Source organism: Ovis aries, chromosome 2 (assembly GCF_016772045.2).
Source record: "Ovis aries strain OAR_USU_Benz2616 breed Rambouillet chromosome 2, ARS-UI_Ramb_v3.0, whole genome shotgun sequence".
Taxonomy (NCBI): Eukaryota; Metazoa; Chordata; class Mammalia; order Artiodactyla; family Bovidae; genus Ovis; species Ovis aries.
The window spans coordinates 202,168,551-202,195,770 of NC_056055.1; the positions used below are offsets into that span (position 1 = coordinate 202,168,551).

The 27,220-nt window shown below is 38.5% G+C and overlaps 1 protein-coding gene across 19 annotated transcripts in view; it reads right to left on the reverse strand.

Moving 5' to 3' along the window:
• Nucleotides 1–489: 489 nt before the first annotated feature.
• FTCDNL1 (formiminotransferase cyclodeaminase N-terminal like) overlaps nt 490–27,220 on the reverse strand; it is a 95,881-nt gene continuing 69,150 nt past the window's right edge. For 15 of the 19 annotated variants that reach the window (XM_060410178.1, XM_060410172.1, XM_060410165.1 and 12 more), the window contains 3 exons: nt 11,407–11,592; nt 8,366–8,485; nt 490–1,897 (listed from right to left, as the gene is read on the reverse strand). In XM_060410178.1, coding sequence (XP_060266161.1) covers nt 1,461–1,897; nt 8,366–8,485; nt 11,407–11,592 — 743 coding nt within the window. In that variant the 3' untranslated portion in view covers nt 490–1,460. Of the gene's footprint in view, nt 1,898–8,365; nt 8,486–11,406; nt 11,621–27,220 lie in introns of those variants that run through there. The other 4 variants (XM_042244039.2, XM_042244041.2, XM_060410181.1 and 1 more) reach the window with 3 other exon arrangements.

A 27,220-nucleotide genomic window follows, 5' to 3' on the forward strand; every position in this document is an offset into this window, starting at 1 on the left:
TCAAGAGTCAAATTAAGTCAAAAAAGTGTTAGGATACAGACTCTCCTGGTGGTCCACTTGTTTTCGAATCTGCTTTCCAACGCAGGGGACGCAGTTGTGATCTCTAGTTGGGGAACTAAGTCCCTGGGCTGCAACAGGAGAAGCCCACATGCTGCAACTAGAGAAAGCCTGTGCACCGCAATGAAGAGCCCCGATCACAGCTGAAGACCTAGTGCAGCCAATATACAAACTGGATAGATTACCAGAGTCTACGGGCTTCCCAGGTGGCTCAGTGATAAAGAATTTGCCTGCCAATGCAGGAGACACAAGACACCTGGGTTTGATCCCTGGGTCAGGAAGATCCCCTGGAGGAGGAAATGGCAACCCACTCCAGTATTATTGCTTCTAGAATCCCATGGACAGAGGTGTGTGGTGGGCTAGAGTCCCTTGGGTCTCAAAGAACTGGACACAACTGAGAATGCATGCATGCACTGGATCCTATAAAAAGACTGAGTTCAACCTCTTTTATTTTTAATTAATCAAATTCACATTATGTGCTCTTATTAGCCAAAACCACAATTTATTTGCTAAACAAAATCTATGAAAAATTTTATTTCATTGTGTTTTATGGATAGATAAACACCTTGTACTAAAAAACATAAGCACTAAGGATTTACATAAAATTGCCAGAATTAGCAAGCGGCTTCTTTCAGTTCACAAAGAGGCAACATATTTTGATTTCTTTCAAATAAAATTCTTCCACCAATACCCTTCACTTCACTCAAGAGTAATAAATTCCCTAAACCTTCAGACTTACATTTAAATTCCAAAAAGGATAAATATAATCCCTTGAAGTCATGCCCAACACCGCTATTCCACATCCCCACATATACATAAAAAAATTGGACAAATCTGGCTTTTGGAATTATCTCCAGAATGAACAGTAGGTCATCCTAAACAAGACAAGAAATAACAAAAGAACATGATTAGTCTTTTATTTGATAATTTTAGTTTATAATTCTCCCCATTTTTCAGTTACTTAGTACTTGATTTTTAAAAGTACACATTAGAAAAAAATGATTACTCAGAAAATGAGAGTTGAATACAGGACTTTGGAATAAAGAGCTCAGGAACACCAAATAAATGGAGTCTGTTTTTAGTTTAGTTCATGATAATCAAAGATGATTCCGTAACTATGGCCATTTTATCCAGTTCATTCAGGGGGGCTTCTAGCACACCCAAGTGCAAGAACTTGATACAGAGGAAGATTTCACAAAGTTTCAGTGATGACTAGAAATATCATAAGGCAATTACAATCTATAAATACCTATTGCTGTCGTTGGACAGAGAAGGCTTCTAGTTTTCCAATTCACACATGGAACCAAGCTCTTGGGTCTTCTCCTTGTCTTCACAGGCCAATAAGAAAAGTTCACAATGGCTGATATTTTTTTCTTACAATTTCAACGAAACCTTAGATTGGATCACATGAAAACACCTTCCCGTATCTTCCAGAACTCCCCAATACTTTCTTTTATTGCATACTCAGCACAGCTCTTGCACTCTTGGGGTGTAAATCCAATTAATGCTCTCCCTATTGTACCAATTCCTCGATCACTTGCCAATTTTTTCACTTGAGCTTCTATGTAATGAGGAGATACATAATAAAAATGGTCCCCAAGGACACTGTAAGCCATGTATTGAGAGCCTTCGGAGGTTTCTGTAACTTCTTGATCTTCAAAACTCTCTACATTGCAAGCTATCTCAATTTTCCCTTCATGAGGAAAAGCCATTGTTTGGACGCCCTTCAGTCCATTCACATTCGAGCCCCGAATGGCACTAGCGATTTCTTTTCCCAGAGTCAAGTCTTGAGAATCTATGGTAACATTGCAGTTCATCACGTATGGGCTAGCGCCGATGCCTAAATCATTAGAAAAGCATATTAGTCAAGCAAAGTAAAAGCGTCATCTTGAAGATTCTATTCTTTACCCAATTCTATTATATTCTATTAACTTTACTTGATTTTATTTTAAAATAATACACAGAAATACTCCTTATTATCAACTCAAGAATTTCCTAAAGGTCATACATATTTTTTTACCAACAGTTATTTGAGCTATAAGTAGATATTTTTATCTACTCTAAATGTATCTGGATGTTTACTCTAGAATGGTTAAGAAAAGCTCGGAGTTTTGAAAATATCAACAGATATTTCAAAAGGCACGTTTGAAAATTAAATATCAATAGCAGTAAAATGTATTGGCCTTCCATTCATTTCCAAGGCCATCTCCACAGGGGCTGGAATTTAGTGCCAGGTCTGTGGGTCTGGGAGACAGGAATAAATCACACTCTGAACTCATCTCTTCCTCCGCAAACACAGACATCACTGAGCTAGGTTAAGATCAGATTCGAATGAACCTCGACAGTCTTGGCTAGTAAAGGAGGTCACTAAAAAGTGACAAATAGTCTTGGAATTGGGAAGGACAAAGGGACTCTTGTGTCTCATGACGATGTAGGTTTGGCAGGGCAGGATTTGGGGCACTATGTATACCTTCTTGGTATAACCAGTTGGAGGTATCTCTTTCTTCCATCCTTGGCTTCCCAAGGGACTAGGACTGTCATTGCTATCCCAGAGCCCAGTTACTCTAGAGCATGTTTTACCCTGCCTTGGGGATGATGCAACTCATATTACATAAATATCCCTGCTCTAATTATAGTTTACATTATAAGATGGACAACTTGGTTAAATTAGCATTGGTATAAAAAGCTTAGGTTTGCAGTTTCCTCATTTTGGGGCAACTTCACATTTCTAAAGGCAAAGTTGACTAGGGATTGATGAGGGATAAAAGGCTGACATCATCTTCAGCATAAGACAATTTTTTAGCTACTATTTCAACATCATTTTACTGTCATTGCTTTTTCTTACTACTTTCAAACTTATTGCTCACGATGTCAGTATCCAACGAGAGATCCTGTTGAATTTACTCTCCCCTTGACAGCCGTGGTTTGGGGGCTTTGCTGCCTAGCCTGGGTACTCTCATACTAATAGACGCTTTACAGAAAATCAGCACACGGAAACCACATTTCATCTTTTTCCCACACATGTACATAATGAAACATTTCAACTCCTGAGGCTGGGCCTCTTTCTACTGGGAATTCTGCAGGAATGAATCAAATTACAGTATTTCTCCATAATGCTGATTTCATAAAAATTAAATTTCCTAACAGTCAATACATATCTCTCTCAACCTCATACACCAATCACTTACTCTAAATATCTTTGAGAATTATATCAGTTTTAACATTTCACAGAGTACAACTGGAAATTTTTTTTTTTTGGTCACTGCTAATGTCATTCATTAATCGAAAGCATCCAAGCATAGTTTCTCTCTCCTCTATCCCTGAACAGGTAGTGTTACAAACAATCCCATTTTCTCTATCTGACACACATACCCTATTCTGACTCAAGAAGTGGCCTCACCTTTATTACTATTCAAACAAATAGCTAGATCATGCTCAGATTTGGCTGAAAAGTATGTGTGTGTGTATATATAAATATACATATATGGAGTTTCATATCGGGGAGGGGCTTATACTAAGTACTGTTCAAAGTATCTATTGGGCTTATTGTGCTCTGCTATTCCAGAACTTTGATATGCCTAGTCAACGTTCAGATATTCATATGTAATTTATCAGCTTGGGGGAGCAAGTCACTTTCAAGGCAAGTCCATTCATATGGATCCAGGGCCTCCTGACAATATGGCAGCATGGACCATTTGATCCCTAAATACATGGGACAGGACTTCTTCTAAATCCTCTAGCAGATTGCAAGGCACCTTTTATCCCCATGTGCCCAATAACTGTCCCTTTTGTCACAGAGCTTCTAAAATTGATCATTCTTGCTAATAAATGAATTCATTACCTAAGATAAAAGATAACGTAAACAACAGTTAACCTAAGATAAATTATTAAATGTATAAGAAATTTAGATGTTAAGTCCAGAGCACAAGAGTGTCACAAAGAATTCACTTGTCCCAACACTGACTTAATCAATTAAAATAAAACTCTACTTAAAAACTTTCTTCAAAAGCATACTTTAAAATTAATCATTTCTTAGAAAAATAAAATTAAACATAAGAAGTAACTTTTATATTCTCTTTTGAATAAAGTAAGAGTAATCACTTATATACAGAATGATACTTTCTGGTATATGTCCTTGTTACGTGTATTTTAAATTCTTCTATTAAGCTTTAGCTATACAATAATTGATTTTGTATTACCACTATATCTTATTCTAGCAGTGAATAAACAGAGACAAGTCAATGAAGTTGATAAGTTTCTGGTCTAAGCAGGTAGTAGTTTTCACCCTGAGGGGTTATAAGGCCATGATCCATTTCTGCCTTAGGAAAAAGAAAGAAAGGAAGAAAAAAAAGACAAGAAGAAAGGAAGGAAGAAAAGAAAGAAAGAAGGAAAAAGAGAGAAACTGTTTTCTGCCCAAATGCACACGTTTCTAGTTCTTCCATTTAATCCTTCCCAAGTCCAACACCAATATGGTGATCCAATTCTAATCAATCAAATTCTGCATTTCAATCCAGCAGTCCCACTGGCCTTATTTAAGATGCTGAATTTGACTTTTTATGCTAATTTAAACTTAGTAAAAATTTTTTAAATAAGGGAGGCAATTAATCCCAGCAAATCGTATTTCTAGTTAAATGTCATATAATTAAAGTAATTCCATTTTTTGCTCTAAAATTAGAAACCTGATGTGAAAGTTTGTTTCTCAGTTTGCGGTTTCGCTCGGCTCCTGCCTCCCGCAGATTGGCACTCGGCTGCTCTGGCGGCAGCATGAATCTCACTGCAAAGCTGAAATTCCAATTTTATTCCAAAGCAACTGTCACAACGCCCTGAAGCAAGCTAAAAACAAGGAAAAAAATCTTTGGTATGATTTCACTTTCCATGTGTTCTTTAATGAAAAATTTATCATTCTAAATATTGGTGTTTACTCCTAGTTAAATACTTTTTTTTATCAAAAAGAAACTGAGATTCAGTTGCTATTATTTCACAGGGAAATATAACAGGCCTGATGTTTTCCTGACAATTCTGTTATTTTCCTGTGTGGAAACACTGTATTTATCATATACTGTACGGCTGGTGATTCAGATATTCTAGAGACCTTATGGTGAACTGATATAGATGTAAACTCTTTATGCCAGATTGTTTAAGCATAAAAAAAACAAATGCACTTAATTAACATCTGATGTGTAGTTTTTACAAACACAAATGCAATATTTGTGTTTGAGCACTGGCAGTAATGACTGTGAACTATGCTATTAATGTCTGGTTTAAAGATGCTTGTGGTAGGACCACGTCTGGAATAACACAAATAAAAAACTGCATTCAGACAAAACAATAGTGAAGAGCCCATTAGAAAAAATGGAAAAGCAGCACTCAGAAAAAAACCTTTTTTTTTCCCTTTAGATCAAAATTATTCTCAAAAATTGTTCCAGGCACCATCACTTTCAATCAATTAATGGTGAAAAGATTTTCAATATTTTCCTCCAATAGAAAAGATTTTGTTTTAGAGGGTCACAAGTTTGCTAAGGGATGTATTTAAAAATTCTTGTTATTATATTAAGCTCCTCTTTGATGGCTTAGCTTTAAAAGATGCGTGAGGAGCGAACCGAGGTAGTATTTTGGAGTATTTGGCATTTTTATGTCTGAAGAGAGAATTTCAAATTTATGGATTGCATTACAGTTTGAATAAATACAGAGATTCTCATGAACTAATGTGTGGCTCTCTTATTAAATATGTTTTTATTGAAGGCTGCTGAGTGCCAGTAACCATGCAGGTTACTGGGTGTACGAACATGAAGGTTAAACAAAGATAAAACCTAGCCTAACTGTGGGCCTTGCTTCAGAGTAACAAACAGAGCAAGACGACAGACTTGGAACTCAGGTTCAAAAATATAAACAGCTGTTATTACACTGAAAGCAATTAGTCATCATTACATATTGGTATTTTACATTTTTTCGAACATGTATTAAAGAGAAACCACAGCTGAAACAGGACATTTGATGACTAAAGCCATAAAACTCAAACATAATTGCTAAGTCCGATACTCCCATGGCGGGAAGAACGCAGGACTCTTGTGCATGTGGCCAAATCCACAGAAGAGAAAGCTAAGTGACACTGTGCGGCACAGGGCTGGGAATGGCTCCCCAGGGGTCTGAGTTCAAGCTCCACTTCTTCAGGGACACTGCCTCTGCTCAGCTGTCTTTCTGCAAAATAGCTATGACATTTTTCCACTCTGTGAGGAACCGTAAGCCTCAATTTCTCAACTCTGAATCTTTCAGAGTAACAGCAATTCAGAGACGAAATCACAGGGATACATGTTAACATCATCATGGAATGAAGCCAGCCCAGGTGAAAGCAACCTCAAGTGACTTCCCTGCTCCCAGGTTTTCTACAGAAAAGTACCTCTCACTAGCTCATGCAGAGACATAGTCCTTCATGTTTCAATTACAGGTGACATACTTAATTACACATTGAGACTTTCATCTTCCATCATCCCAAATAGATTTACAAGCAAACATAGAAAATTACAGATATAGGCTCCTGAAAACAGGACTCATTCTAAGGCTAGAAATTATTTTTCAAAGACTAGGTAAAATTTGGGGTATGCAGTAAATGGCATTATTCAATGTCAAGAAAAGTGCCTGATGCTGCAGCTTCTCATTTACAGAGAGAAAGAAGTAAGCAGGGGCAGCTCTCAGTAACCCACTGAAACAACTAAACAGAAGTCCCTGATTCCAAGATGTGCCAGTTACCTCCATCTATGATTCTTACGGCATCATGTGAAACTACAGTTCAAATAATTGTCCTTCATTTTTAAACAATGATGCATATATGCAGGCCAGTCATACAATATATCAGCCAGCAGTTTAAATTATCCCATAAATGTTTAGGGTTTTAAAATATATATGTATAAAGTATTTATTTATAGATCTAAAAGTATCAACTATTACTGCTTTGTCCTTATTTATGTTCCTCATGAGCTGGCCAACTACAAACTTTTAAAAGGAATTTGGTTTAAAAGATTTTGTGTGTTTGGCACTGACTCTGGGTGTTAATCATTTCTGAGCTCACTTTTTTCTCTTCTGTTTATAATATTCTCAAGGAACTTCAAAACAGAAACCTGTTCCCTTATAGATTCTGCTTCCTTTCGGGTACTGTATAGATTAATTTGTCATTGGAAAGTTAACTTTAAGTGTTCAGTTCATAACACCAATCATTTCTATTTAAATTTTTTAGGAAAAGAAATAAACATAGCAACAATGTGTTGAAGCTTTTCTGTTTTGATGGGAGGAGTGGAAAATTATGTTGAGAAACACTGATGTAAATAAAGAATGTTAGAAAAATATATAAAGCCATTAAATTTAAAAATAAGGACAGAAATTGCTATGGTTGAGAACTAAGCTTGTTGAAAAATTAGATGAATAATATTTCTACCCTAGTGACAGACGTGCTAGAAATTCTACTGTAATAGATATTACTTTTAAAAATGAAACCATTTTACTCCTTCTTACATATGAGTTTCTTAACAGATAATTTGGGCAAGTAAGGTGACCTAAGATTTCAGTTGATCATGTGATTTAAACTCAAATTACAATCTTGTTCATGAAACCATTTATCTATACTCTATGTTCCTCTCTGAAACATTTTAATTTTCTATTATAATCTGCTTTGGGCCTATTACTCCCTCAAGGAGTAATGGTCTACCTAAACTTGGCAACTTATAATTTTCATGTCTTTTGTACAAACTAAAGAGTCTACCACTTGAAAGGAGATATTAGCAAAAAAGACATGGGAGAAAAGTTGTGCCGCTTTTCCTTTTTTATTTGACTCTTTTGTCAGCAGTATGAATGAAGGCACTGAAATCCAGCTTCTACAGACCTGACAAACCTCAATAACTGCCCTTTTGAAAGATGATGGAAATAACAACAAGATCAGTTTAGAGAAATAACAAGATCAGTTTAGAAAATAAGTTGGAAGCTTTAAGAATTTCCTTTCCTTACAAACATATAAGATAAATAAAATAAATAGGTGCATATATATTTTACGATATTGAAATCACACTATACAGCTTTATATTCTTTGGCCTTGATCCTGGATGTTCCTTCTGCCTGAGTCTCCTGCCCACATTTCCCCACGGCCAACTGCCTCTCTCCTAGTCTTTACTCCAATGCTGCCTTCACAACGAGGCCTGCTTTGGTTTATCCTCCATAGTTTACTCCCATTCCAGGCACGTGATGTCCACTGTCCTGTCTGATTTTTTATTTTTTTTTTGGCTGTAGCATTTATTTTCTAGGGGCTTCCCCCATGGCTCACCTGCCAACGCAGGAGACATGGGTTCGATCCCTGCATTGGGAAGATCCCCTGGAGAAGGAAACGGCAACCTACTCCAGTATTCTTGCCTGGAAAATTCCATAGACAGAGGAACCTGGTAGGCTTACAGTCCATGGGGTCACAAAAGAGTAGGACATGATTTAGTGATTAAACAACACCACTTATTTTCTAACATATCATATAATTATTTATTAAGCTTGTAACTTATTGTTTCTCTTTTCACTCTCTTCATCCCTTCCCCACTGGAATATAAATTCTTTGAAGGCAAATAAATTCTGTTTTCCCATTGATAATAGTGCCTGGCACATTTACGTACTTAATAAATATTTGTTGTATTAATTAATAAACTAAAAATTCTCTCTACATTGTACTGTATTTTCCACTTGTCTAAAAATTCCTCCGAACCTTCACACTTAATTACTTGCATAATGGTCTCTCATCAAGGTATTCCATAGTTTATTTAATCACTCTCAAATTCTGAACATTTATATTATTTATATATTTATTATTATAAATAGTTCTTTGATAAATATACTGTTATATAAGTACCCGTACCTTTTATTGCTTCCTCAGGAATAAATCTATTTATTTAAGATAAATCTAGAACTAGAATTTCTGCAAAGCAGTTACATATATTTTTAGAGCTTTTGATACACATCACCAACTCACTTCCAAAAAGTTTATACCAATTGATACTAATTTATACCATTAGTTGCATGAGTGCCTCTAACTACATCTTTAGCAGTGTCAAATATTACCTTTACAATACCATCTTTAAACATTTCTGTGTCAATCTTGGCATTTTAAAGTAAACTTAGGATTTTCAGATGTTAATGAAATTCTCCATGTAAATCACAGATCTCCATGTGGAGTAAAAAACAGAAAAGGAATCAAAATCCCCAATGGGTTGTCCATTCCAAACAAACAATGTAAAATAGGTAAGATTATCAGACAATCATTAGGTGGGATCACTGTTCACTTTGGTTTAAACAATTACAAACTGAGTCTGTTCTTAGAAGACTGAACATGATTAGTGATAACATGAACATTTAGTTTTTAACTCAGATATGCTTTTTAGAGCAGGTTAAAGTTCTTCTCAAACACCAACCCATTCAGCCCCACAACACTGCAGAAATAAGACTTAAGTTTTCCCAGGGACTGTCTAATCCAACACTAAATCCCGTTCTTCTGTTCTCTAGTACTAGGATTCCTGCTTCTAATTCCCATCCTCTAACTGTAATCTCAGTCACTCGGCACTGTGCTGACTAGGTTTGTGGAATAATCCTTTTGGTCTTCAGTGAGGCTCAAATTAGAAACCAGGAAATAGTTTTCTGAAGACTTAGTCACAAACTTACACTTCTCCATTTGTGAGACAAATCGTGGGAAAATATGTGAGGTTCAAACTGGCAGGGAGCAATCAGCTTCTTCCTTTTTTTCCACAAGTAAAGACTAAAACACATTTATAATCACTTTTTAAATAAATCTTTTCTCTAAACGGAAGGAAAAAATGGTCCCTTGGTACCACATTTGGCACTTAATAGCCATCCTTTCAACTTTACAGTCTCATGAGGGAAAAATAATTAATATGGCCATTTTAAAGATATGGGAACTGAGGCTTATTGAGCTAAAGAACATTCTGAAGTCACATGGCCAATGAAGAGCAAGATCAGGATTTGAGCATAGCCTCAAAGCCTGCACTCTGAGCTTCTCTGGTGGCTCAGATGGTAAAGAATCAGCCTGTAATGCAGGAGACCCTGGTTCGATCTCTGAGTCAGGAAGATCCCCTAGACAAGGAAATGGCAACTAGTATTCTTGCCTGGAGAATTCCAAAGACAGACAAACCTGGTGTGCTGCAGTCCACGGGGTGGTCACAAAGAGTGAGACACAACTGAGCGACTTTCACTTTCAAAGCCTGTACTCTTTTCATTGTACTGCTCTAGCTGATGATAGATGTCATTGGTTTGAGAGCAGAATTCTGCACCAGGGATTAGTAACCAAAAGCCTATGTGTAATTGTGCCTTGAGGAAATGTGTTTCTTATGGTTGCCCACCTCTTGCTTCTTGGGACCTAGTATTTTAGTAACAGCTAAGATATTAACTACCAAAATGTGACCTAACATGGTTTAACTTAAGATATTGAAAGTGAAGTCACTCAGTCGTGTCCGACTCTTTGCAACCCTATAGACTATAGCCTACCAGGCTCCTCTGTCCATGGGATTTTCCAGGCAATAGTACTGGAGTGGATTGCCATTTCCTTCTCCAGGGTATCTTGCCAATCCAGGGCTCGAACCCAGGTCTCCCACATTGTAGTCAGACGTTTTACCATCTGAGCCATTAGAGGATAAAAAAATCAAGACTCAAATAAATGGACCTGGGATGGTGAAGTGCAGCAAATGGGGATGGAGTTTCTGACAGGATGCCACTGCCTTTTCTGAAGATATGCTCTAAGCAAGGTGTGGGCAGGAGAGGCAGAGAGAGACAACAGTGGATGAGATCCAGGGCAAGGGAGAATACTGCTCCCTGTGTTTATTCTCTCTGTTCTAGAGCCCGCAGTGTAGAAAAGCCTCTCTCCAGGGTGCCTCCACCACCGGCTGTCAGGTGTAAGCATCAGCCTGGACACTCTGAATGTTTAAGTACTGAAAGCCTTTCTCACCAGCTAAAAGTAAGCTACACCCAGATCCTGAGCCGCCAGGTGTCTCCAGATACAACCTCATGCCTGGCCAACAGGACCCATCATCCCAGTGATAACCATTCTCATCATCAGTGCAGCCACTGATGAACAGGGCTCATTGTCTATCCTGAACATCCCTCTTAGGGGCTCTTATCAAGTATCTGATGAGGGCTTCCAGCCTCCCTGAGCGGCTCATGGAGGCGCGAGTAGAAAGAGCTGAGAGGAGACCTTCAAGCAAATCAAGAAAGCTCCAGCTGCAACCCTCCTGCATTATGTGGGAGAGACCAAATGAAGGCAACGTCAGGATTCTCAAGTTTAAAAACCAAAGCAGAAAAAAAATCCACACTGCGAACCTGTCAAACCACATCTTCTGGCAGGTGCAGGTCCCAGGTCAGGTGTAAGAGAGCTGAAATCCCTCCTTGTGAACCAGCCCAGCTGCTTCCTTCTCTGGACAAGGGGGCGCTTCTCAGGCAGATCGGCCTCACCAAAGAGAAACACACTGCAGCCAGGAACACTGCGGATCAGATTCTCAGCGAGGCCTATGGGCAGCAGGAAATTTTAACAAGACTAAATTAAAGTCAGTACTGCTGAAAGAAACAAAACACAGAATTTTCTTATTGTGGTAAAATACGCTTAACACAAAATTTACCATTTTAACCATCTCTAAGTGTACAGTTTAGTCGCATTAAGTGCCTTCCCATCACTGTTATAATCATCACGACTAAAGGGTATATAATTCCCACAAATTTTCAAACTCAAAGTTTGAGCATAATTAACTTTTCCTTGGTTAGTCTCATAATAAAATTTATGTACAAGGCTTCCCTGGTGGCTCAGATGGTAAAGAACCTGCCTGCAATGCGGGAGACCTGGGTTCACTCCCTGGGTCAGGAAGATCCCCTGGAAAAGGGCAAAGGAAGATCCCCTAGAGAAGGAAATGGCAACCCTCTCCAGTATCCTTGCCTGGAGAATTCCATGGACAGAGGGGCCTGGTGTGCTACAGTCCATGGGGTTGCAAAGAGTGGAAAACCACTGAGCAACACGTTACACTTTAAAGGAGGCTAGAATTTCTAAGCCATTACAAATCTAATTCCATAGGGAAAACTTATCACCAAGATGAATGAAATCAGTACCTTCAATTTTTGAACAATTTTATAACAGCTCCAAAATGTGTACACTGTTAGGAGAAAGAAAAATTTAAGAATACAAGGGCCAGATCTGCACTGTCCAATATAGCAACTCCTAGCTACACGTGCCATTAAATTTTAATTTTAATTAATTAAAATGCAGTAAGTGGTTTTAGTTGCAGTAGCCACATTTCAAGCGCTCAGTAACCACACGTGGTCTCCCTATCGGACAGCATAGATACAGAACATTGCCGTCATCACAGAAAGTTCTTCTGGACAGCAGCACTGGGACAGATATTCTGTAAGAAGCCTAGCATCTAAATACAATTTTATGGAGGCTACTCTGAATATCAATGCTTTTTCACCTTCTTCTTCCACTTTTATATCTAGATTCTATCTCTGACCTTATCTTCTCAAGGCAGATTACAGAATTGCTTTCCTGTTTTTTTCTAGAGAACTGCTTCAGGGAACTGCTGTTTTCATGTCACTAAGTATAGTCCCCGGTAAGCAAGGATAGAGATAACATAATTTATTTTCCTGATGTTTTATTTTAGGTATTTTATTGTAGGTATTTAGGAAGTTTGGGTGCTGGCCTGGGACGGCAAGAGTGTGGGCCTCCTTGATTTAGAGGTGCATCACGGGACATCCAAGGCTGAGATGGAGCCTTTAGCCACAATAAGCATAGGAAACCTCAAACTGCAATTCTGAAGTCTGGTATTTGCTTCTTTATAATGTAGACTGCCATGTTGATTGGGAGGGGTGAAATGTAGAGGACATTAAAAAAAAGATTTTGTACCTCTGGGTCATACAAAATCTAGGGAAATGTTCTTTCTTCCTCTGGGTCAAGTAGAGATGGCAGCATTAGAAACCCATGATATTGTTGCCACCACAAAGCCAAGAAAATCTCCCAAATTTACTAAGTGATCTCTGCTTCTTTAACACTACTTTAAGACACTAATGGACCACAGGTTTCTGGGAGGTGGTTGGGGCCAGATGCCAGGGACACAAACAGTCAACAGAGCTTTAGGAATTACAGGATGACCTTTAGGCAGTTACCTAAATACTCCCCTCAAATCTGGAATGGCAGAGAGCTAGGGTGGCAGAAGAAAGGGAAAGTGGTTTAGAAGAGCTAGTTAAGACATCTTAACATCTGAGGACTCTCCAAAGTATACCCATCACTGATATTTGGTCCAACCGTAACTTACAGTGACTCACACTTTGGCTGCTGCAGGAGCCTAAAGCACAAACTGTGATGGGAAAACCTCTCCTAAGTAGAGACAATGTGACCTGTCCCCTGGCTTGGCCCAGCTCCTGACCTAGACAGGCCAGCACCTCCATTTGGAGCTACAGCTCTGGAGTACTATATAAGCGTACAAAGCCCACGGTGCTGTAAAGGAGGAGTCTTGAAGCTGGTTCCTGAAGAGGAAAGCAAGGGACAAAGGCAGTTGCAGTAGCAGTTGACAGGGTTGAGGGCAGGGGTACATAGTAGAAATAGCACAAGCTTTTGAGGCCAGAAGATACTGGTTTGAATACCATTTCTGTTCCTTAATAGCTGTTTGAGATCCTGAGCAATTTTTTTTTTTTTTGCCACCTCTGAGCTTCAAGTTCTCTATCTATAAGACGAAAAAAAAAAAAAAAATCTTCCTCTAACGCACCAAATCCTTATCTAGAAATCTGGTGATTAAAAGGAATAAAAATAAGCATTTACCTTCCCTTTCTTATATAAACTGTATTTCAGTGTAGCAAGATAGCCTGAACTGATGAGGGAAAGATTTTTAACTTAGAAAGAAACTCTTAACTAATAAATGTGGAAGAAAGCATTAGAAGATCACTATTTTGGATCTCCTAAGAAAACAACTGTTTCAGGGCAAAGATCATCAATGTATGAAACCCTCCTGAAAAGTCAATTACAAACAAAGGTAGTTCATCTTTACATCACTAGATGTGAGATAATCAGACACTATGGCTTCCTCATAGTATACATACAAAGCTCACAGCCTACCTCTGAAGAACTTTTGCCAAAAAACAAAAACAAAAAACCCTTCAAGCCAATCAAACCTCTGGGGCTAACCTAAAGTTTGTAGGAAAAAACAGGGATAAAGATACAAATTACATGACACCACCAGGGAGCAAACAGATCCAGAATGTGGGAATTCCATAGGACAACTGACCCAGTTTCTGAAACCAGTGAATCAGAAGGAAAATGGTCGGGGGCGGCGGGGGGGGGGGGGGGGGGGGGAGGGGGGAGGGCGGGGCACGTGCAGGGAACTGGATTATATCAAAAGAGACAGGGATACAACAATCACCTCTATACGTGAATCATGTATAGATCCAGATTCAGACAAGCCAATCACAGAAAGACATTTGCTTGGATTACATAGTGGACAGTAGGGATCAAAAAAAATGATCATTTTGATGGATGTGATAATGGCATTGTAGCGATATAAAAATATGTTCACATTGCTTAGATATTTTAAATAAGACAGGGTGAAAATATGACTTCTGAAACCTGCTTTAAAACACCTTTAATAAAACTAAAAGAAAAAAGAGGGAGATAAAAAGAGAGGAAAGGAAAAAAAATAAAGGTAGGAAAGAAACAAGAAAGAAAAGAAGCTATCCCACAGAATGGATAGAGAGATTAAGATTAGATCAACTAAGAAAAGCATGACTGAACACAATGGGGGGTGCTTCCTTTCCCCTCTGCAAGCCTATCCCACTGTTCTGAATTCTGAAAATTCCGAATACCTTCCTGGATCGGTATGTCCCTACGTACTCAAAATTCTCACATATTTAAACAGCACTCCTTTGCCATTATCTCTTCTAAATTCATGATGAAAAGAATTAAACAATTTTTATTCTTATAATGAAATGTTATTCTTATAAATTCTTAATTTATATTCTTATAATTCTAATAATGAATAAGACATTTTATTATTCTCATGCAATGAAAGACAACCAAGGCCAAAATAATATTTAGCACTAGAAATAGTACACTATACTCTTCATACTCAAGGAAGTAACTTTTATGTTTCTAAAGACTAATCCAAAGGCCCATGGAAGGTTAAGCATTTGTAATGTCACTGAAGAGTAAATTAGATTGCCTGAATTTTAGAGAAATGTCTCAAATTTGGTCAGAAGAATACTTGCTAGCAAGGCATTTTACTTGTTATATGAACTGCATTTTAAAAAAGGGTTTTAATTTTATCATTTTATTTTCACAATTAGTCTATGTAAAAATTATCCTCTGTACTAATTACAAATGCTCACATCATGCAAACAAACAGGCCTGTTAAAGAAGATAAAATTATTGAATCTTCAAGCTCAAGTCTCACAGTTTTTAGGTAAGTGGCATTGTTTAAAGGAATAGTTCTGTGTGCATTTCCTGTAAATCGGGTGTTACCCCAATAGTGGAATCAGGCATTTCCAGAGCAGGGACTTTCCACGTTTTCAATGAATCCCAAGAAACCAGAACTTCTGAACTTATCCCTGCTTTGTCATTGCACTCCCCCCGTCCTCCACTGATTTCATTTCTCCCTCTCATGTTCATATAGTGGGCTTCCTGGTTGCTCACACGGTAAAAAAAAAAAAAAAAAAAAAAAAATCCTGCACTGCAGGAGACCTGGATTTGATCCTTGGGTTGGGAAGATCCCCTGGAGAAGGAAATGGCAACCCACAGCAATATTCTTGCCTGGAGAATACATGTAGTTATCGATAGAACATCAAATCTAATCTACTTGTATTATATAGTTAATCGTGGACTTTTTTCCTCTATCTAGGTTTCAAACTCCCTAAACAATCAACATTTGTTAAGTTGAATGAATTGAATTTGGTTTCTAAGCACTTTGCAGATGTTGGACGCTACAAACCTGAAATAGCAGCATCCATTCCAAACCTACACGTGAGAGTAAGGGGTCGCTATGCTAACAAAATGAGAACAGGGTTTAAGACCAGCAGGCACCCGATGTATCCCTAGTGAGAAACCATGTATGTGATCAGTTTTCCATCATCTGCATCATGTTTTACGAGCTGTCTTCCAGCCCCCAGCTGTCAGAGCCACCTGCAGTTGTGGGCTACCTGAGACAGTCAGTAACGTCAGAGAGGAAAAACATCTGAATCACCTTGTGCCAACAGAGTATGATGTCATCCTGCTGGCTTGAAACAGATAGAGCAAAACTGCAGCTTCCTAAATTGTAGTTTCTTTGCCATTCTTGTCAACTTTTTCCTACCACTATTATTTGTATTTTCTGATCTTTCCATTTTCACTAGTCATATTCTAAAAAGGCTGATTTAATGACAGTATTTGAAAACATAATGCAACCTTTATGGTTAGCTGATCTTCTGTACTTGAAAATGATTTTTAGTCATTTGTACACATGTATAACTGTCATTTACAGCCTTACCTCTAGAGACTTACCTCTAGCCTTACCTCTAGAGACTTCTATTATTATTAGTTTGGTTATTCCTCTTTGCAAAAGGAGGACCAGCACGAGACAGGAGCTTCATATCCCTAACACAAATGTTTATTTCTAAGCCTGTAACGGATTTAACTATGGCTGAAATGTAGTATTTTATTGAGAATGTACAATATTTAAGACAGTATTTAAGAATCCATTTTATTAAACGTATTCACCTGCCTTACACTAACATATACTTCATGTCTACAGAAATATCTGACATCATTCTTTCTCTTTCTGCTTTTGTTTCTTTCAGGAGAATTTCAGGACTACTGATGTAAATGGAGTTAAAGTTTAACTGTTAAACAGAAACTGCATTTCAGAAGCTCAAAGAACATAACTGATATGCTTGGTTTTGTTACATTTTTGATAGCAGTCAAAATGCACAGCTAGGAAAAACCTCAAGCCTGTCATTCCCTTTCCACTAGGAATAGATAAATTCTATTTCCTCAGCTCACAGTCTGAAAGTAAGGCTTATTATTATTATTTTTAAACCAGAACTCTAATGATACTCAAAAAAGCCTACTGACACATTCTCATCAGGACATACCCATCAAAAAGTGTATTTTTCAACCCCATCACCTCATACTCAATAAAAAGCAGAGGGAAAAAAAGCACAGAATCTAAAAATTAAACTGAGTGCTAGACTTGAAATCTTATAAGCATCCTCTAGTTTTAGTATAGCTATCTTAATATAGCCAAGTTTCTTGTTTAGTTGATTTTTTTATTTATGTATTTTTTAATGAGAAGGAAAAAAAAAAAAGATTCTCTACCAGAAGCCATAAAAATCTCTCAGATGGTAAAACAGATAGCCCTAAAAGTTTTTGCCTAAATCCATACACATACCTAAAATAAAACTGGCCGATTAATCTTGCTACACTACTTTGAAAAAGAAGACATTTGAAAATACAGTGTAGTTGTGATGCTTCACTCTCTCTAATTAAGTGCAGACTAGGAAAAATTATTCTTAGTTTAGTCTATGGAAGGGGGGTAGTGGTAATTTCTCTCTTTGCAATTCAAAATTATTTTAAAGATGGAGTGTTTCTTTTCCAATGTCTTCATTAAACAGAGCTGTTAAGAATTGTCTCCTAACCATCCCCAAAGAGCACAAAGCTACCCAGTATTCGCCCCATATGCTCGGCTTTGAAGTGTGAAGCTGTGACCATCCCACCAGACTCTTACGCCACCATCAAAGCCATCTCATTATGCCCAGCGCTGAGAGTTAAAGCGCGGGGCCGTAACCACTCCAACACAAACACTGCATTAACAAAGCAACCACAATATTCCTCCCCCACATGGCTAGAACGTGAAGAAATTTTTACCATATGTACACATGCACGAGATACGAAAATTTATTGTGCTAGAACATCATTGAGAAGTACATTAAACATGCTGACTAGAACTGGATGTTATTCTAAGGGACTGGAAAAAAATAAAATGCAGCTGATCTTTATGATGAAAGAACAGAAACATTATGCTGAAAAACAAGATCAAGTGCAATTCCTAAACTGCATTTCTACTGACACATTCTGTGGCCTGTTCTTTCTTGAGAGAGCAGAAAACAATTTAGCCAGGTTGGGGGCGGGGAGTGCAAAACTCTGCTGCATGTCACTGGATGCTACTGTTTACCCTATCGCATTTCCTTTCTAAAGGACAAATAAGCTTACAAATAATGCTATGCTGACAACAGTGTCTGTAATTCAAAATGAATAGTACTTGCTAAAAGAACATCATTTCACTTGTGTCTCTGAGCTGTCAATTTACCTTTGGCATGGCAGTAAAAAATAAAATGCAAAGAAAAAAACTTGTTATGTACTAATGGAAACAAGGTCAGAATAAGCACTTGATTTTCATATAAAAATTAATCTATGAAAATATTTTGAAACATTTGTACCTAAAGATTACATTCTTCTTTCTTTCTTTTTTGCTCTAAAGAAATCCTTACATTTGTATACAGGAAAGTATATTCAAGAATGTTCACTGCTACATTATTTGTATTGGAAAAAATGAGAAACAACCTGAATGTCTATAAATAGAATAGAAAAAAATGTGATATATGCATATTATGATAACTATACAGCAGTTACAGGGAATGAACTAGATAGATAGATTTCCATGATATCTTGCTGAATATAAAAGTTAAGAATCTTCAATATTATACGTATATATATTATATATACACTATAAATATATAAAACACAATCGCTTTGTCATATACCTCAAACTAACAACTGTAAATCAGCTACACTTCAATTAAAAAATAAAATAAAAAAAATTTAAGTGATAGTACAATAGCATTTAGACTACAAATACATACAACAAATACTATATTGGACTTATGAGTAGATAAATAGGTAGAAATAAAAGTATGGGGGAAATTCTTGACTGAATGTGAGCATACTATGCCATAACTCGGCAGGGATGTAGCTGATGGACAGAGGTGAACTTTAACCACATCTGTAATGTTGAAATTTTGAAAAAGAGAACAAAAAGTTCTAGGCAAGGTCGAGTAAATAAACAGCTGTGAGGATCCTCTGTTCTGTTGCTGCCTTGATGGAAAACTATGAGTAAGTTTCTTAATATTTCTAGGTCTGTTTCCCAGCTATAGAATGAAAAAATTGGACCTATCCTCATGTGCCCCCAAAACCTTAGCAAATCATACAATTTCATGGCAATATAGGTATCCATAAAAATACATGAACCGCCTGCCAATGCAGGTAGACATAAGAGATGTGGGTTCGATCCCTGGGTCAGGAAGATCCTCTAGAGGAGGGCACGGCAACCCACTCCAATATTCTTGCCTGAAGAATCCCATGGACAGAGAAGCCTGACACGCTATAGTCCATAGGGCAACACAGAGTCAGACAGGACTGAAGCGACATAGCACGCATGCATATGGTATAACAGTAGTCTAGGACACGTTTTACACATGTGCATTTACTTTTCATTTCTTGGTTGTGCCACATGGCTTGTTGGATCTCAGTTCCCTGACCAGGGACTGAACCTGGGCCATGGCAGTGAGAGCCCGGAATCCCAACCACTAGGCCACCAGGGAACTCCCCCACACATAGATCTTTATATCCAAGAATCTTACTGTTTCCTTGCATATAACATACACTTTCATGGAGATGTGTATACAGAGAGCTTGTTATTCCTCTGTAGGAAATATGCTGCAGATTTCGTTCAGACATGATACTCTTTCTTTAAAGAATTACACTTCCTTGAGTGACCTAACATATGGAACTTACACTGCATTCAGTCACTTGCTTTATTGTGTCCCATGTAAACAGCAACAACAAATGGTGTTCTCTCCTATCTCAGGTGCAGGTTTCATGGCCCAGCTTTCTTGTGAGGAGGAGCTCTATTATGCTTCTCCTATCGTCCCATAGCCTGTCCTATGGTAAATGGAAACATAACAGGCACTCCAGCACTGCTTGGATGCTCACAAATACCTCTTCATTTACCTGCATAGCAGTTCTCTGAAATGGGAGCTGAATACCATTCTGCAAGATAAGAACTGACATGGAAGAAGCTGTCTGCTATAGGACTTAGAATTTTAGAGTTGAAAGCACTTCACAGATCTTCTGCCTGAGAGGTCTGCAAACATCTTGTCGTGCAATCCCTTTCTCAAGAGGTACTTTATTTAGAATCTCAATAACACAAAACAGAGAAGAGGAATCCACTCTTTTTACCGTGGAGGGGGATCACCTAGGCCCCCACTGCTCAGCAACCCCCTCCATAAGGCCACAGAGAATCACTAAAAATAGTGACAGCTCTTTCCTGGTGCAAGGCAGGGGACCAGGGGCTTTACTTATGGGCATTATTTTTCATAACCATCCTGACAGGATGATATTATTCCCCATTTTTCATAACCATCCTGACAGGATGATATTATTCCCCATGGTATAGATATAAGACCAAAAAAGACTATAAAAGAGACTAGACAATTTTCCTTAAGTCAGTTGGCAAGTAAGTAGAATATCTAGGTTTGAGCTCAGGTTTATTCAGCTCCAAAAACCTTATTTTGTCCACTTACCATCTGGCTTCCCTGTCTAGCCATTCAATGTGATGTAACTGTTTAGGTCACACTGATCAAAAGCTCATGGGCACATGTATATTGTAAAGGGTGGGTGGGATTGAAATTGGCCTGAGGCTTCCTCATAGTGCATCCATTTCATAAGGACTTCTTATTCTCTTTCAGTGAGGATGTTAAGAAGCTGGGACTCCCCAAGAGTAATTCAGCTGAGACCGGGCTAAATTTTGGGGATGGCCAGGAAGCCTTCTGCTGGCCAGTGGATCAGCAATGCATAAACAGCCTTCAGTATGAAGTCAACTCCCCACAGCAAGGGACAGTAAAGGTGGCTCTTCCACACAACCAGAGATACCCAAATGCCAAACAAATAGTTTGCATGAGGCAGTTTGCATGCTCCTCGTGCGTGTCTGGCTCTCATACCTCTTCCATCTTCCTGGCCACTGGCCAGTGTCAACACTCAACAACCTCTTAGAAGTCTCATGTCTAGCCTGAACTCTCACCACTTGCCCCCAAAACTGGGCAAGTCCTCCCATCCCCCATCCACAATCTGTCTCCTTTTTATCACCTCTCAGGGGATGCCCATTTCCAGGCACCCATGCCCACCACTTTAAATCTCCTTCTGAAAGTCTACAAACAATAAATGCTGGAGAGGGTGTGGAGAAAGGGGAACCCTCTTACACTGCTGGTGGGAATGCAAATTAGTACAGCCACTATGGAGAACCGTGTGGAGATTCCTTAAAAACTGGAAACAGAACTGCCGTACAACCCAGCAACCCCACTGCTGGGCATACACAGCAAGGAAACCAGAATTGAAGGAGACACGTGTAACTCAATGTTCACTGCAGCACTGTTTACAATAGCTAGGCCATAGAAGCAACCTAGATGTCCAGCAGCAGATGAATGGATAAGGAAGTTGTGCTACATATACACAGTGGAGTATTACTCAGCTATAAAAAAGCATGCATTTGATGCATTATATGCATATATAAAAAATGTATTATATGCATATAATGCATATATATGGAATTTAGAAAGACAGTAATGATGACCCTATATGCAAGATAGCAAAAGAGACACAGATATAAAGAACGGACTTTTGGACTCTGCGGGAGAAGGCAAGAGTGGGATAATTTGAGAGAATAGCATCAAAACATGTATATCACCATATGTAAAACAGATGACAAGAGCAAGTTCGATGCATGAAGCACGGCACTCAAAGCTGGTGCTCTGGGACAACCCAGAGGGATGGGTTGGGGAGGGAGGTGGGAGGAGGGTTCAGGATGGGGGACATATGTACACCCGTGGTTGATTCATGTCGACGTATGGCAAAAACCACCACAGTGCTGTAAAGTAATTAGCCTCCAATTAAAATAAATTAATTAAAAAATAATAAAATATCTCTAACAAGTAAAAATAAATATTTCATAGACTCAGTAAAAACAATATTTTATCTACCATCAATAACATGTGTCAGAACTTTGTGCTGTTTAAACTCAATAAAGTGTACCGTGTGTGGGATAAATAAATAAATAAATAAATAAATCTCCTTTTGAAGGAAAATGCTTCTTGCTCACTACTGATGTTTATTTCCACATGTAGAGAGTACTACTGGTCTTACTGGCTGTTATGAATTAAACTGTGCCCCTGCCAAATTCATCTGTAGAAGTCATAGCCCCCAAGATATGAGAACATGACCTTATTTGGAAGTAGGGTCATTGCGATATAATTAGTTAACATGATGTCACATATTGGATTAGAGCAGGGCCCTAATCCAACATGACTGGTATCCTCATAAAAAAGGGAAATTTGTACACAGACTATATACAAGAAGGATGCCATGTGAACACGAAGAGAGCCATCCACAAGCCAAAATGGAACAGATCCTTCCTTCCCTCCCAGTGCTCAGAAGGAACCAGCTCTGACGACACCCTGAGCTTGGACTTCTAGCCCCAAGAACTGTGAGATGATAAATTCCTGAGGTTTATACCACCTAGTCTGCGGCACTTTTGTTACTACAGCCTTTAGGAAATTACAACACTTGGCCTTGCTCCCTCCCAACATCCATTCCCTGATGCAGAGTTTGGGAGAGAAGTGGGGTGTGCAGAGGCCTGCTCCACCCTCCTCTCTTCCTTTTTCGGAGCTAGCCGTCAGCAGGAAACGTCCATTCCACTCCATCTCCTCCTTGCCATTAGCTTGCCAGGGTCAGGCCTGTGTTGTCTAGTGCTGCCTGTAACTGGTTGGATGTCTAATTCTCCAGGTGGGTAAGCTGAGCTGTCACATTAGTTTCATCAGTAATAAAGTTAGTATTTCCACTTCTCATCTGCCTTTCTCTACTGTTGAATTGATTCAAGATTTGGGAAAGGAAGACAAGTACTATTTGTAATGCTCTCCTCCCAAAGCCCAACCCCAGTCCTCATCTTCCTGGGAGCAAACAGTGAGGTGGCCTTCCTTTTTTCTCGACTATATTGCTATGGAATACACTTTGTAAGCTGTTTTCACAAGTCCTATCTTTTTGGTTGTCAAAAATTCACACACAAGTTAATGTTTTCCAGTTTATCCATCTCTTCTTTTTTTTTAAAATTTTCTTTCTTATGCCTTTATCAAAAGGCTTATATCAAAAGGCCTGTATCAAAACCTTTTGTATACATATATATATAAATACTATATATATTATCTACATTTTAAAACACTTACTAATTTTTGCCTAACTAAAAAGTTTCTGATACTCTGGTTCAAGATGGCAGAGTAGGACATGTGCTCATCTCCTCCTGCAAGAGCACCAAAACTGCAACTAGCTGTCAAACAACCATCAAGAGAAGGGTGCTGGAGCCCACTATAAAAAGATACCCCAGTCCAAAGACAAGGAAGAAACCACAGCAAGATGACAGGAAGGGCACAGTCACAATAAAATCAAATCCCGTAACCACCAGGTGGGTGGCTCACAAACCGGAGAACAATAATCCCAAAGAAGTTCTCCCATTGTTGTGAAGATTGTGAACCTCACGTCAGGCTTCCCAGCCCAGGGATCTGATAAAGAGACTCCGAATCACCAGGGAATCTGACTTTGAAGGCCAGTGGGATTTGATTATAGGACTTCCACAGGACTGGGGGAAACAGAGACTCCAGTCTTAGAGAGCACAAACAAAATCTTGTGCATACCATGACCCAGAGAAAAGGAGAAGTGACCCCACAGGAGACTGAACCAAAACTACCTGCTAGTGTTGGAGGGTCTCCTGTGGAGGTGTGGGTCAGCAGGGGCTCACCACAGGGATAGGGACACTGGCAGCAGCAATACTGGAAGGTGCTCTTTGGTGTAAGTCCTCTTGGAGGTCACCATCAACCCTACTATACAGCCCACAGACCCCAGAGCTGGGTCACCAGAGGCCAAACACTCAACAAGGTGGAAGTCTAACCCCACCCATCAGTAGATAATTGGATTAAAATTTTATTAAGCCAGGCCCTGCCCACCAGGGTAAGACCCAGTTTTTCCCACTGCCAGTCCCTCCCATCAGGAAGCTTACATAAGCCTCTTAGCCACCTCCACCAGAGGGTAGACAGAAGAAGCAAGAAGAATTGCAATCCCACAGCTAGAACAAAAACCACATTACAGAAAGTTAATCAGGGTGAAAAAGCAGAAAGTTATGTCCGAGATGAAGGGATAAGATAAAATCCCAGAAAAAAAACTAAATAATATGGATACAGGCACCTTCCAGAAAAAGAATTCAGAATAATGATAGTGAAGAGGATCCAGGATCTCAGGAAAACAATGGAGAAGATGCCAGAAATGTTTACTAAAGACCTAGAAGAACCAAAGAACAAACAAACAGAGATGAATAATATACTATACTAGGAATCCATAGTAGAATAACTGAGGCAGAAGCAGGGATAAATGACCTGGAAGACAGATTGGTGGAAATTACTACCAAGGAACAGAATATAGAAAAAAAGAATGAAAAAAAATGAAGACAGCCTAAGAGACCTCTGGGACAACATTAAACACATCAACATTTACATTAGCGAGGTCCAAGAAGCAGAAGAGAAACAGAAAGGACCCGAGAAAATACTTGAAGAGATAATAGCTGAAAATTTACCTAACATGGGAAAGGAAATAGTCAACCAAGTCCAGGAAGCACAGAGTCTCAGGAAGGACAAACCCAAGGAAGAACACCACCGAGACACATAGTAATTAAACTGATAAAAACCAAAGACAAAGATAAAATATTAAAAGCGACAAGGGAAAAATGACAAAAAACTTGCAAGGAAATGCCCATCAGGTTATCAGCTGATTTCTCAACAGAAACTCTACACGCCAGAAGGGAATGGCAAGATATATTTAAGGTGATGAAAGCAAAGAAGCTACAACAAAGAATACTCTACCTGGCAAGACTCTCCTTCAGATTTGATGGAGATATCAAAAGCTTTTCAGACAAGCAAAAGAGAATTCAGCGCCACCAAACCAGCTTTAAATCAAATGCTAAAGGAACTTCTCTAGGCAGGAAACAGAAGAGAAAGACCTACAGAAAATAAACTCAAGACAAATAAGAAAATGGTAACAGGATCAGACATCTCAATAATTACTTTAAATGTAAATGTATTAAATGCACCAACCAAAAAACACAGACTGGCTTGGTGGATGAAAATGTGCTTGTATGTACTTCCACTTATCACATCATACAGCTTGACCCCCCCAAACTGTATGTAATTATTTTATATTGTTAGGTTAATCGTGTTCCCATTGTGGCTTGCAATTGCAATTATCTTTTTTTCTGTCCTGCTGTTGACTATAAAAACTGATTAACATCTTTTACTATTGTGATTATATAATTATTACTCACTTAATACCACTGTATCATGATTGGTCAACAGAAAAATAATAGAATTACATAGCACCAAAACTATCATTTAATAGAAAAACCTGTGATCACTTTTAACATCCAGATGAAAATCAGAGTTATCTTGGAATTTTTTGAAAAATACAAAGGCCCAGATACTACTTTTTTTCTCCAAAGCTCCAGATATATTTCTAATGAGTACTCACGTTTAAAAACAACTGGACTATATGATGATCTTTTACTTTTTTGTTTCACTTTTTCTATTTTATATTCAGTGCTCCCATTTCATTTAGTTTATGTTTTCCAATTTCTCCATCTCTGCTTTACTTTTCTGATGTTTTTTCCAAGCTTTTATCAATCATAGTAGAAAAGCTTTTGTATATACATATATAAATTTTATGAATAATATGTATCTTAGAAAACTTATGAATGTTTGCCTAACTAAAAAATTTATATTATTTTGACTCACATGTTCGAGTTAGTGTGAAAAAAATGCTAGATTTCTAATTAAAAAAATAGATATGCAATAAGCAACAAAGATTTACTGTATAGCACAGGGAGCTATAATCAATATCTTCAGTTCAGTTCACTCACTCAGTCATGTCCGACTCTTTGCAACCCCATGAATTGCAGCACGCCAGGCCTCCCTGTCCATCACCAACTCCCAGAGTTCACTCAGACTCACATCCATCAAGTCGGTGATGCCATCTAGCCATCTCATTCTCTGTCGTCTCCTTCTCCTCCAGCCCCCAATCCCTCCCGGCATCAGAGTCTTCCAATGAGTCAACTCTTCACATGAGGTGGCCAAAGTACTGGAATTTCAGCTTTAGCATCATTCCTTCCAAAGAAATCCCAGGGCTGATCTCCTTCAGAATGAACTGGTTGGATCTCCTTGCAGTCCAAGGGGCTCTCAAGAGTTTTCTCCAACACCACAGTTCAAACGCATCAATTCTTCAGCACTCAGCCTTCTTCACAGTCCAACTCTCACATCCATACGTGACCACAGGAAAAACCATAGCCTTGACTAGACGGACCTTAGTTGGCAAAGTAATATCTCAGCTTTTGAATATGCTATCTAGGTTGGTCATAACTTTTCTTCCAAGGAGTAAGCATCTTTTAATTTCATGGCTGCAGTCACTATCTGCAGTGATTTTAGAGCCCCCAAAAATAGAGTCTGACACTGTTTCCACTGTTTCCCCATCTATTTCCCATGAAGTGATGGGACCGGATGCCATGATCGTTTTCTGAATGTTGAGCTTTAAGCCAACTTTCTCACTCTCCTCTTTCACTTTCATCAAGAGGCTTTTTAGTTCCTCTTCACTTTCTGCCATAAGGGTGGTGTCATCTGCATATCTGAGGTTATTGATATTTCTCCCGGCAATCTTGATTCCAGCTTGTGCTTCTTCCAGTCCAGCATTTCTCATGATGTACTCTGCATGTAAGTTAAATAAGCAGGGTGACAATATACAGCCTTGACGTACTCCTTTTCCTGTTTGAAACCAGTCTGTCGTTCCATGTCCAGTTCTAACTGTTGCTTCCTGACCTGCATAATAACCTATAATGGGAAATAATCTGAAAAATAATATATGTGTATAGGTATAACTGAATCACTCTGCTGTGCACCTGAAACATTGTAAGTCAACTATACTTCAATGAAATGTATATATTAAGAAAAAATTTAAGAATTGAATGGCTCCTAAAAATTCACACACAATGACCGCTAC